The sequence below is a fragment of the Canis lupus genome, chromosome 28 (assembly GCF_003254725.2).
Source record: "Canis lupus dingo isolate Sandy chromosome 28, ASM325472v2, whole genome shotgun sequence".
NCBI lineage: Eukaryota > Metazoa > Chordata > Mammalia > Carnivora > Canidae > Canis > Canis lupus.
Genome location: NC_064270.1, coordinates 41,088,894 through 41,101,812, shown reverse-complemented (window position 1 = coordinate 41,101,812; position 12,919 = coordinate 41,088,894). Strand labels below are relative to the sequence as shown.

Sequence of the window (12,919 nt, the reverse complement as noted above, 5' to 3'; positions counted from 1 at the left end):
TCCTTCTAGCTTGGGTAAGAATCAGATGAGACAGATTAGCAGGAGAAAATCCAATTTAATGGGGTCGGGACAGGGACCCCATGCAGGCGTGGAAATTCCGAGTCAGACAAGGTGCGGGCCGTGTGTCGTCGGGAACTAAGGAGAAGGCGGTGGGGCCTGGGGCTCCCGGGAGGGTGATGAGGCACACATGTCTGTCCTGCCTCACAGAGGGGTCACTCAGAGGGAACTGATCTGTTAACCACCCCTATTCTGGGAAGGTCCCCCAATTTAGATTCTCCTGCATAGTCAAGAGGGAGGTGGAAGTTTCTCTGGAGTCTGCAGGGTCCCAGTGCGTTCAGCTTAGAATGATCCACGTGGCACATTCTGGGGAGGTCTCTCCACTGGCTTCCTTGGCTTCCCAGCCTTTAAAGCTCCATTTAAAAGCTTACTAACGGGGACGCCTCGGGGGCTCAGTGGGTGAAGCACGGCCTTTGGCTCAGGTCATGATCTCGGGGTCCTGGGACCGAGTCCTGCCTTGGGCTCCCTGCTCAGCAGGGAATCTGCTTCTCCCTCTCCCTCGGCCTGCAGCCCCCCTGCCTATGCTCTCTCTCTCTGTCAAATAAATTTTTTTTTTTTTTTTTAAAGAAAAAAGCAGGCAGCCCCTGCGGCCCAGCGGTTTAGCGCCGCCTTCGGCCATGGGCGTGATCCTGGGGTCCCGGGATCCAGCCCCACGTCCGGCTCCCCGCATGGAGCCTGCTTCTCCCTCTGCCTGTGTCTGCCTCTCTGTGTGTGTGTGTCTCTCATGAATAAATAAAAATCTTAAAAAATAATAAATAAATAAAGGAAAAGTACCTTACTTCTGAATCTAGTTACTCTTGTGTTGGTGTGTCTTCCCTTATTCTGTACTTATTATTCTATTAACTTATACATTTGATATATATTCAGTCTCTCATTTTTTATTTTTTTAATGTTTTTATTTATTTATTTATTTTTAATTTTTATTTATTTATGATAGTCACACACAGAGAGAGAGAGAGAGAGAGGCAGAGATACAGGCAGAGGGAGAAGCAGGCTCCATGCCCCGGGAGCCCGATGTGGGATTTGATCCCGGGTCTCCAGGATCACGCCCTGGGCCAAAGGCAGGCGCCAAACCGCTGTGCCACCCAGGGATTCCTCAGTCTCTCATTTTCAAAAGACATTTCACAGACATGATGAAGTCGGTTTATAGATGCCCTAGGTATTTCAAGCTCTAACCAAGCTGATACAGCTGATTCGAAGCATCCGGGTCACGTGTGGACCTCCAGACCCCCCTGTGATGCGCTGCAAGCACCTATATGCTCCCGCCACTGGACACGACGGCGTCGGTCACCGGATCTTTTTTTTTTTTTGTCACCGGATCTTTTTTTTTAATTTATTTATGATAGTCACAGAGAGAGAAAGAGAGAGGCAGAGACATAGGCAGAGGGAGAAGCAGGCTCCATGCACCGGGAGCCCGATGTGGGATTCGATCCCGGGTCTCCAGGATCGCGCCCTGGGCCAAAGGCAGGCGCCAAACCGCTGCGGCACCCGGGGATCCCTGTCACCGGATCTTAATGGAAATTCTCTCACACATCTTAGAACTAAAACTCAGGGGCACTGAGGTAACCCGTAGCCTTCAAACTAAACAGAGCCAGTTGCTAAGGCACCATCAGACGGGAACCAACAGGTCTCTACGATGGCCCGGGGCTTCTGGGCAATCCCAACCCGGCTGCAGAGCCAGCTCCAGACCACCTCCCGGAGCACCCACAGCCCCCGGGGGCCAGGCCCAGGGCTCCGCAGGCCCCCCGCCAGGCCCTGCTTTCTCAGGGTCCCACACACCCTCTGGGTGCCCTGGAGGTCTTGTTCTTACCCAAAGTTTACGGAAACCTTGCAAAAAGTCTTTCACGAGCTATGGGTGCCGGAGCAGAGCCCCACGGTGTCGACAGCGTCAGATACACTGTCCAACAGTTAAAACAATTCTTACCCAAACACAGAACGTGTCCCGAGTTCTTGGGCTCCTGGATGCGGAACAAGAAGTCCTAGGCCCCGCCAGAGGTCCCGCCCCGCTGCAGGTCAGCACAGGGCGCCGCCGGCCATCTGCGGGGCTCGCTGTGCGCCTCACGTGTCCTCTGCGAGTCAACCCCGAGTCGCCCGAGCCGTCAGACACAGGCTCAGCCTCGTCCTTGGGGGCCCGTCCCACCGTGGGGGGCACACTCGGTGCAGCTTAAGGAGGAGGGGAATTTTGTTTGGCTGGACGTGGTTTCCACAGTGAGAAGTGCCCACTGACAGGGCACCTCCTGAGGACGCACACAGCGGTCACCACCCCCCCCCACCCCCCCACCCCCCCCACCCCCGCTTCCTATCACCTCCTCCTAGGTCGTGGCCGTCCTCAAGGTCATCTCAAGGCTCACCGCCTTCCCCATCAGGCCAGCACCGCCCCAGCAGGTGAGAGGCCTCTGCTCCATCGTCATTACCTTCAGCAGCGCCGCTGGTCCCCACCCGAGACGAGGCACAGCAGCCTGTCACTCCGGGCCCTGAGCACAGAGCACAGAGCTCGTCCGCCTGCCACGCACCTGCCAGCTGCTGCCGAGAGGATACGGGAGCGTGCGCAGGGGCCGGCTGGGAGGGAGGCCCAGCTCACAGGAGCGGGGGGCGGGGGTAGCTCCACACTGCGGTGGGCTGCAGCACCCTGGCACCTCTTACAACTGCAGGTGCCTGGGTGGCTTGTAGTGGGACCCCCGCTCTGACCCGAGGTGTGACCCCCGGGGGTGACCCTGATGTGGGGCCCACGGCGTGACCTGAGGGCTGCAGCTTGAGGAGGACAGTGCAACACAGCAGCCAGAACACACTCTTCCTCCCTCGGTGCCCTACAATGTGCCCACTTTGCACACACGTGCCACACGTGCCCACACTCATATACACGTACGCACACGAGCTGCACGTGCACAAACATGCACACTCACACATGCATGCAAACGTGTCCTCTCACTGTCTCCTCTCCGCAGATGTCCCCACACACAGATGCACGGGCACGTTCTCTTGGGCAGACACCATTCCCCAGGCTGGGGCGGTGGGTGGGGGCAAGCAGAAGGTGGCAGCGCCCCTGGGGGTTCAATAGGCCAGAGTTTGACCTGATGTGTGTGTGTGTGTGTGTGTGTGTGTGTGTGTGTTTAAGATTCCATTCATTTATTCATGAGAGACACAGAGAGAGAGGCAGAGACACAGGCAGAGAGGGAAGCAGGCTCCATGCAGGGAGCCCGACGTGGGACTCGATCCTGGGTCTCCAGGATCACGCCCTGGGCTGAAGGTGGCCCTAAACCGCTGAGCCACTCAGGCTGCCCCTCATGCGTGTTTTTTTTTTTTTAAGATTTTATTTATTTACTCATGAGACACACAGAGAGAGAGAGAGAGAGAGGCAGAGACACAGGCAGAGGGAGGAGCAGGCTCCACGCAGGGAGTCCGACATGGGACTCGATCCCGGGTCTCCAGGATCACACCCCGGGCCCAAGGCAGCGCCAAACCACTGAGCCACTCGGGCTGCCCCTGATGCGTGTTTTGAATAGATTTCCCCCAGAAGTGGTCTCCAGAACCCACAGGGCAGAGGCCAGCCAGGTGGAGCGGCAGTGGCAGCGGGGTGGCTAGGGAACCTGGGGAGTCCTGGAAGGACCTGCAGGGCCTCACAGGGCACCGAGGGCCCCAGTCACCTGCAGCAGCCAGGCCCGAGCTGCAGTGGGGGATCAGCTGGTCTTGGAGGCCTTCATCTCCCGTCTCACAGCGAGCCCTGGTGCTGCCGCGGAGGCCTCAGGCCGCCTGTGCAGTGGCCCCATGGGGTGCACCCCAGTGGCTGGCACAGCAAGACTCAGCGCTGGCCAGGACAGCAGCTGGGGCCCTAGTGACCGGCAGCCCAGTGAGGTGCCCCCAGGACTGCTTAGAGCCTCAGCCCCTCCCGCCCCCACCCCGCCCGAGAACCAGGCCAGGACTGACTGAGGCACTTCTGAGGCATCTGCAGGAGATGCAGGTCCCAGGAAACCCCCTGCCTCCTGCCTCACCTGCCCAGGGGGGTGCATTCGGGTGCCCCGCAGGTGGACAGTGGAGGTCGGGCATGCAGCGGCTTCTCCCTCTGCGGGGGGCCAGGCTCCTGGGCGCAGCAGGCGTGCCTGGGGGCGGGGGGACCGGGCCCCATTAGACCTCCGGAGCACCGACCGGGTGTGCGTCAGGACAGGGTCAAGGCAGGCAGGGGGACTTGGGGCAGCCCTGTGTCCCCTGTGTCCAGGCTGTGGGGAGGTAGCCGGGGTCACACCGCCCTGGGGAGAAGCACTGGCTGGGAGTGCGGGCACCGAGTACAGCCAGCTCCAGACCCTGCTCCGCGAGGGCACCGGGGGCACCACCCCCTGGGGCCTAGCATCCCCCCAGCCTCACCCTGCCCGGCCCGGTAGGGGGCTTCGTGCAAGCACTGGGGAGCTAACAGGACACGGCGCGGGGAGCAGAGAAGGGACTCGGGGCAGCCCCACGGGCTCAGCCTCCTTGGCATCCCCGGGCCCGCAGGACCTGTGAGGCGTCTGGGCCTCCCGCAGCCCGAGTACATCAACGGTCCTGTAGATGGTTCGCCTGGATGTTTTCTCTTTATTGTGCGCCGCTGTGCTCTTCCGTGACCTGAAAAATCACGGCCTTCTGAAGTGACAAGACTGTCATCTGTCTTTCATCCGTGTGCTGCCTCTGGGCCACGTGGCACGGTGCTCAGGGCAGGAACACCACAGTCAGCCCGCGGTTTGCCAGGGAGTGGAGGGGCTGCGTGTGCACGTGGGCGCCCCTGCACACCAGAGGCCTCAGCCCACGGGCCCCCATTACTGCCCCCGGGGTTCCCGGGCCGCAGCCAGGAGTCCAGGGCCTAAAAGGCCTGGCTGCTCACCCAGCTCAGCACGGGCTCCCGGGCTCTCTGGCACAGCCAGGGTATAGCCTGCCAGGCCCCGAGGGTTCTCCAGGGCCCTGTGTGCCCCCAGGAGCGTGGCTCTAGGGGGCAGGTACGGGTGAGCCTGTTGAGTCCTCACCCCATGGTACAATTGTGGGGGCCGGCGTCCCTACTGCTCCTCAGCCTGGGGCCCAGACCATGGCCCCTGCTTTTTGGATAGCTCAGAGACCGGGTGCTGGGGCCCCTCGGGGAGGATCCTGGTACCAAGCACTGCCCCCAGGAAAGTTCTGGCACCCAAAGCCGCTCAGTGAGCCCTGGGGTTCACAGGACGTCCCCTACTCGGCAGCTCCTCCTGTGACCTGGCCCTGCCCAGGGCCTGTGCTCACGCCGTCCCCTTGCCCAGAGCCCCCCTCCTGCCCCTGTGGGGGCCTCCCCGGGCAGTCCTGGCCCCAGGAGGGAGGCGAGCGGGCCAGCCTGTGTTCAATCACCCCAGGTTAAGTGGGCACAGGCCGCCGGGTGGCCGGCTTTGGTTCAGCAACAGACCGCAGGCCCTGCTGTTCTTTCACACGAGAAGTTGAAATGGAGAAGTTTGTTGCTCGCGTGTCCTGAGGACGGGTCCGCAGGGCTGGAGAGGCCACGTGGAGCCCGGGGTCAAGGCAGGGCGCAGACAGCGGCGGCGCAGAGGCTCACCGCGCTCCCAGGGGCTCCGAGCTAGGGCCAGGTGGTCGGTCCAAACCACCGGAGCAGGGCTTGGGCAGGTCCGCGGGGCGGGGGGCGGGGCGGGGCTGCGCAGGGGCCCGACGGAGGGGCGGGGAGGCGGGCGCGCTGGTGACCTTACGGGCTGCTGGGGAGTCGGGTCGCGGACTGTTTGCTAGCTGCTCTGTGCTGGGGTCTGGGGCCCGAGCTCCCCGGACGGCCGGGGTCAGCACGACGCCGCACAAAACGGATGCGAGGCAGCCACCCGGAGACTCGCGGTGCGGCCCCTGCCCAGGCGCGCACGGGCACCCGGGGTGCGGGGAGAGGTGCGCAGCTCCAACCGCAGATCCGCCCGGACATCACCTGCCAGCTGCTCGCTCACGGACGCGCTGAGGCTCAGGGCAGCACCTGGGGCCACCCCTGCTGCCCAAGGCCCTGCCCTCCGGGTCTGGAGCCCTGGGGGGTCTCGACGGTCCCGCAGGGCGCACAGGGGCGGGGCTCAGAACAGGGCGGAGCTCAGCGCGAAGGGGGCGGGGCCCAGAGCGGAGGGGCGGGGCTCAGGGGAGGGGGCGGGGCGCAGAGCGGCGGGGGCAGGCGCAGAGCGGAGGGGCGGGGCTCAGCGCGGGGGCGGGGCTCAGAGGAGGGGGCGGGGCTCAGAGTGGAGGGGCGGGGCTCAGGGGAGGGGGCGGGGCGCACAGCGGCGGGGGCAGACGCAGAGCGGAGGGCGGGGCTCAGAGGAGGGGGCGGGGCTCAGCGTGGAGGGGCGGGGCAGAGCGGCGCAGGCAGACGCAGAGCGGAGGGGCGGGGCTCAGCGCGGGGGACGGGGCTCGGTGGGGGCGGGGCTCAGCGCGGGGGCGGGGCTCAGAGGAGGGGGCGGGGCTCAGAGTGGAGGGGCGGGGCTCAGGGGAGGGGGCGGGGCACACAGCGGCGGGGGCAGACGCAGAGCGGAGGGCGGGGCTCAGAGGAGGGGGCGGGGCTCAGAGTGGAGGGGCGGGGCAGAGCGGCGGAGGCAGACGCAGAGCGGAGGGGCGGGGCTCAGCGCGGGGGGCGGGGCTCGGTGGGGGCGGGGCTCAGCGCGGGGGCGGGGCTCAGGGGAGGGGGCGGGGCTCAGAGTGGAGGGGCGGGGCTCAGGGGAGGGGGCGGGGCGCACAGCGGCGGGGGCAGACGCAGAGCGGAGGGCGGGGCTCAGAGGAGGGGGCGGGGCTCAGAGTGGAGGGGCGGGGCAGAGCGGCGCAGGCAGACGCAGAGCGGAGGGGCGGGACTCGGCGGGGGCGGGGCTCGGCGGGGGCGGGGGCGGGGCTCGGCGGGGGCGGGGCGGCGGGGCGGGGCGGGGCGGCGGGGCCCTGCTGCTGCTCCCCCAGCGCTGCCGCTGCTGCGCCCCCACGTCCAGAACCGGCGCGCGGGTTTCATCCCCGCAGGTACCTGAGGTCTCCCGGGGAAGAGCGTCTGCGGAAGCCCAGAAGCTCCGAGGTGGGCGCTGCCCTCTGAGCCCGGGAGCGGGCCCCGGGGGCGGGCGGCGCAGGTCGGAGGTCCCGGCCGGGCCGCGCCCCAGAGCCCCAGGCCCCCGCGGGAGAGGCGGCGGACACGCGGGGCTGACGGGGTGTCCGCGTGGGGACGGACGCAGGGCGGCTGTGGCTGGCCCCGCAGGGCTCTCGGGTGCACGGCGTGAGCCCCGTGGGTGCGTCCCCCTCGCCGGGCCTGGACCCCACCGCCGCCCGCCCCGCGCTCCGTGTCCGGGAATGAGGGGCCGGTGCCTGGAAGAGCAGCTCAGGGGAGGGCCGCCGCGGGCCAGCATGGTCCGCCCTGGTACCCTGGACACTGACGGGCCGTCAGGCAGAGGCAGGCGCACCCCAAGGGGCCCGGGGGTCACAGGCAAGCCTGCTGCTCTCCCCAGCACCCTCTCGGGGAGCCTGTCCGAAATGCCGCCTCCCCAAACTGTGAGGCCACCTGGGCTGATGCCACCTCTGCCTTCCGAGCAGGCTGCGGGGTCGCCGGGGCGGTGTGAGGGCCCGAGGGTGGCCGTCCTGGCCAGAGGTGAGGGTCCCGTGTGCACCCCCCCAGGCCCCGGGGAGGCTGTGTCCGCGGGGCCAGCCAGGGGGCAGCCGGGCAGTCAGGCAAGAGGCACTGTCCCCGGCCCGTCCTGCCATCACACGGGGTAAACCCCGAGGCCCTGGTGTCTCTTCAGCTGCAGAGACACGAACTGGCAGAAGCACAGGCCCAGCTGGAGGTGGCCCTGAGCCCCCTGGACGTCCTCAGAGGCGGGGAAGTACGCGTGGGCCACGCAGCAGGCGTAGCTGGAGGAGAACCGCAGCATGGCCTCCCGGAACAGCGCCTCGCCCTCCGCGCACTCCAGAAAGACCTGCCTGCACTCCTCCAGGAGCACGTACACGAAGTGCAGCTTGTTCATGGTGTCACAGCCCACCAGCACGGAGTGGGGCGCCAGCAGGAGGTTGGCCTCGCCCGCTCTGAGGACCAGCTCCCGCATCTTCCTCCTGGAGAACCTCCGGAACCAGCAGAAGGTGTTCACCGCCAGGACCAAGACGAGGGAGCAGAAAAACACCCCGCCCAAGAGGAGCAGGAAGCGCTGAGCCGGCGGGCTCGGCTGGAGCCCCAGGATCAGGGTGAAGGACAGCAGCACCAAGGAGATGAGAATCAGGAAGATGCCCAGCGGGACCCTGCAGCCCAGGTAGCGGAGGCAGGACCTGGGGGACTGTGCCCCGTTCAGGACGCCCAGGGCGCGCCGGTACACCTCGGGCTCCTCCAGCACCTCCTTCAGGGGGTCCGGGACACTCAGGGTGCTGAAGGTCCCCACCTGCCAAGACGACAGGCTGTCCTTGTTGATGCAGTTGAGGGTGAGGAGGGCCTTCCCACTGTAGAGGGAGGCGGCCGGGCGCAGGGCCGGCACGGAGCGCGCCCCGCACAGGGTGGCCTGGCACAGGAGCCGCAGCACCTTGGGGTAGAAGCGGCTGTCGGTCGCCTCCAGGTAGGTCAGGTGGCTGAGGTGCAGCGGGACCCGGCAGGGCTTCAGCAGGATGGGGATGACGGCCTTCCTCTCCAGGCAGTAGCCGAACAGGGACAGGTCGGCCTCCAGGAGGCACCACCGGCTCTGCACGAAGTCCTGGCTCAGCAGCAGGAGCACCTTCTGGCTCTGCTGGATGCACTCGGCCATGTTCTCCAGGATGTTCCTGCCGGGGACGAAGTCCCGCTCGTGCAGACACACCCGCAGCCCCGGGAGGTCCGCCTCCAGGCGGCCGATGAGCGTGTGGGTCCACGCCGCGTCCCTGCTGCTGTAGCTCACGAACACGTGGAACTTCTCGCCGGGCCTCAGCGGGGGGATGGCCAGGGCCCCCCCTTCCTCCTCGGGGCCGGGATCCATGGGCACCGCCTGGGAATCCACCCCCGGGAAGCCGCCTCAGGTCTCCGGAGAAGGAAGCCGCCCTCAGGCTGTGAGACCCGAAGACAGACTCCCTCGGTGGGGACGCTGCGGAGGACTGGAGGACGAGAGGACCGCTGAGGAGGCCGGGAGGACCGCTGCGGAGGATGGGCCAGAACGGCAGTGAGGCCCCAGGGGCCGCGGGGGAGCTGCCAGCAGCCCCAGGAACCACCTGCCCCGGCAGTGACCACCAGCTCCTGCTCCGCGCCCCCTTCCAGCTCGGGACCCACCGGGAGGGCCATCCGCGCCCCTCGGCCATCGCCTGGCCCTGGCCCGCAGCCTCCCCCCAGGCCCGAGCCCCCGCCCCCGGGGCGCCCCCACTGCCCGGCCTGCCTCCGGTTCTCTGCCGCACGCAGTGACCGAGCGCCCGGGGCCGTGCGCCGTCACCTGGGGCGTCCTCCTTGGTGACACAAGACACCGGCTCTGAGGGCTGGAGCCGCGGGGCCGCTTCCTGTCCCTTCTCCCGCGGTTACGGGTCAGGGGGCTGCCCCGCACTGGCTGGCCGCGTCCCTGAAATCCCTTCCTCGAAGCCCTAACCCCAGGGGATGCCGTTGGGAGGTGGTCAGGGCCTAAGGGCGGCCCGTGAGGGGCGACTGCCGCCAGGGGGTCCCCACCCTCCCACCGGGGCAGTAGCCCGGTGCCCTGAACCGACCACCAGGCTCCAGACTCTGAGAAATCACTATCATTTAGGAGCCCAGGCTCCGTGTCGTGTGCGGGAACCTGGGCCCTCCCCAGGGCCCCTTCCAGAACATGCCAGCAGGTCTCTACGCCGCTCCATAGCCTCGCAGCAAGATTTCGCTGCTCAGACTTGGTGATCAGAGCGCCCAGAGGCCGAGCTGGACACCCGGCCCCGCGAGGTGTGCGCCGCTCTCCCAGGAGGCTCGCCCAGCCCAACCCCCCAGGACTCCCGGCTGAGGCCCCGCCTCGTGCCCGCCACCACCTGGGCACCCTGCACACCTCGCGTGGCGGCTGGTTCCCGGGCCGGCCTCATGGGCAGAGTGGGCTGAGATGCCACCGTGCCAGGCAGCCCCCGCTGAGACCCCTGCCCTCGGGTGCGCAGGAGCAGGGGGCACAAAAGGAGGGCCCACGAGCAGCTCTGGGAGACCGAGGAGGAGAAGCCCACCTGCCCGCCGCGGCCTCGCCCCTGCTCTCCCCGGTGGCTGGAGGCAGGGCGCCCACGGTGGTGACGGGAGGGGGCTCGTCCCGCAGCCCACCCAGCACAGCACGGATGGAGCTGCTGCAGGAGGCCGTAGCGTCCACCCTTCCTGCCTGGCAGGCCCGGTGCACGGGCACCTTCCCCCTGCAGCCAGATGTCCCGTGAGCGGGGCTGTGGGGGACGCTTCACCTTGGCCCCCTCCAGGGAGGGCTGCCCACCCCCCTCTCTCACCGGCGTCCTGCAGGCGGGCTGGGTGCGCAGGTCCAGAGGCGCCGGGACTCCGATGCTGCTCCTGCTCCGGGCCCCGAGGGCCCGAATAGTGCAGGCTCTGGCCTCACTGCTCCTCGGGCGAGGGGTCGGGCTGGGAGGCGACCCGGAACCCCCCACCCCACCCCCCAGCACTGTCCTCAGACAGAAGGAAGTCTGCAGCCAACACTTTCTAGAGGCATCTCTGCTCCAGCGCGAGCAGTGGGAAACTGAAAAGGGAAGCAAATTGAGGAAGGCCCCTGGCATGGGATGGGGGTGGGTGGACAGGGCCCCTTCTGAGAACGATGCTGGGGACCTCGCAGGGCCGGACGGTGGGAGTAACACGGCCACGACGCTCTCGAAATCGGCCCGGGGGTGATGCTGGGTGCTGCGCGGCAGCGGGGCCTGCCTGGCGGGGAGGGCTGGGCGCCCCCGGTTGGTTCCTTGGAGCAGGTCTGGCGGGGGCAGGGGGCATCCTCTGTGTCCCCAGGGCTGGCGATGCCCTCCAAGAGCCGATGGCAGCTGGGTGACTTCCCCAAACAGTGGAGCTCGCCTCCCCCGCCCTCCCAGGCCTGGAGCCGCAGCCTCCCCCCCCCCCCCCCGGCCCCCCCTCCCCCAGTCCTACTCCGTGACCCAGGGGAGTAGCGTCTGTGCCCCCCGGGGCCTGTGCCCGCCCCCACGGCCCCCCCCACCTGAGCCAGAGGCCCGTCTCCCACCTGCGCCATCTCGGTTCCGGTTCCTGTGGTCACTTAGTGGAACAGCTACTCGGACTCACACCTGAGGGAGAAACTCCAAGCCGCACGCTCCTGCGTGAATCCTACAAACAGCAGAACCCAGAATCGACGAAGCAGGCTCGATGCCATGATGCCAGGGAGGCTGCACACTGCCGCGGTGGCCTGGGACGTGTCACCACCGATTTGGGGCACAGCCTGCTACCGTCCCCAAGAGGCCTGGAGACACGGGCCTGCCCTTTGAGGACCGAATCCCCTAGAAAAAGGCCGTATGTCCAGCTGATGGACTTGTGCCTGAAACAACGGGACGTCGAGGGACGTGCGCTTGCAGCACTGTCACTGTTTGGAGGATAAGAGTTTTTCAAAATATTTTATTTACTTGAGCGAGAGCGAGAGAGCAGACACACGCTGGCCGCACAGTGCGGGGGGGGGGGGGCGGAGGCAGCGGGAAAGGGAGCAGCAGACTCCTGGCTGAGCCTGGGGTCCACGCAGGGGCTCGGGGCTCGACCCCCCGACCCTGAGAGCGTGACCTGAGCCATCAGCCCGGCGGCCCCGGTAAGGATTTCCACAACTAGTCCTTTGAGGGGCCACCCTCCCTGCACACCCTGCCCCCCAATCACACAGACACGCTCCCTCCCCAGCACCCGCCCCCAGAAGTGGGGTGGCCTGGGGTGACCCCCCCCCCACGAGGACAGGGCAGGAGCCTCTGGAGTTCTGCTCAGCAGAGGGGACGGCGCCAGGGGTGGCTCCACCTGCCAGGACCCAGGAAGGCAGGGAGAGACAGGGGGCAGGCGGGCAGCGGGGTGCAAAGGCCGAGGACAGTCCCCCCGGGAGGGCTGTGTGGGAGCCCCTGACCCCCCACTGGGGGCACCCTGGGCGGTAGGTCTGCTGGGCAGGGCCTCCCAGCTGCACACCCCTGCCCTCCTGGCTCTGGGGGCACCTGGGGACACGACCCTGCCCCCCACGGCCATGGATGCCCCTCCCCTCTGCAAGGCCGGGGGCCCCAGACCCAGACCTCGTTTCCCTACCAGAGCCAAGGGGAAGAACTGGGGGCATCGGGAGGATCTGCGCCCCACACTCACTCACACAGTAGCCTGGGGTGGGGTTCAAGTGGGGACCCCCCCCACCGTCACCACCTTCCTTGTTACCTCTGCTTCCCCAGCAGACTCTGCTCCTCACCAAGGGAGTTTGCTCCTTAGGTTCAGCACCAGGGGCAGGGGTCCTGGGGGTCCCTGGGGTCTCAGAGCAGTGACACCCCCGCCCCCGCCCCCAGGGGTCCAGTGTGTGCCAGGCGGGCCTGAGAGGGCAGCTGCTGCCTCTGACCAAGGGCTGGGGGGCCCTGCTCCTCGGGGGGCCGGGTGGGGGGAATCCTGGTCCTTCCTCAGGCCTGGGCCCACCCCTCCACCCCGACCCTGACTCCGAGGGAGTCACTGGGCATCCAGCACCAAGGACGGGGTCGGGACTGGCGAGGGGCACCTGGGGAGGCGTGGGGGACACGCCTGCAAGTCCCCTCCTCTTCCAGGGGGTCCCCTCCTCGGCAGCCCACAGAGAGCAGACCCTGGGGGGTGGGGCGTGCACAGCCCCGGCGCCCCCATCGCCGGTCAGGGATCCCTGGGCAGTGGTCAGTCGTCCTTGGGGCCTTGTCCCTGGCACAGGAAAGACTTTGCTCCTAAGAAACCTACCAGGGACTTGGGAGGGGGTGACCCCCAGAGCTCAGGAGCTCCGTGCAGGGTGCTGCTTCCCTTCCCACC

The 12,919-nt window shown here is 67.1% G+C and overlaps 1 protein-coding gene across 1 annotated transcript; it reads right to left on the bottom strand.

The window, feature by feature from the left end:
* Window positions 1-6,940: 6,940 nt before the first annotated feature.
* LOC112672569 (uncharacterized) lies at window positions 6,941-10,564 on the bottom strand. Its single transcript, XM_025467763.3, has 2 exons — window positions 10,423-10,564; window positions 6,941-9,133 (listed from the first exon to the last, which is right to left on the bottom strand). Exon 2 carries the CDS (start codon window positions 8,976-8,978, stop codon window positions 7,749-7,751), a length of 1,230 nt encoding a protein of 409 aa, XP_025323548.1. The 5' UTR covers window positions 8,979-9,133; window positions 10,423-10,564; the 3' UTR covers window positions 6,941-7,748.
* Between the last annotated feature and the right edge of the window lie 2,355 nt (window positions 10,565-12,919).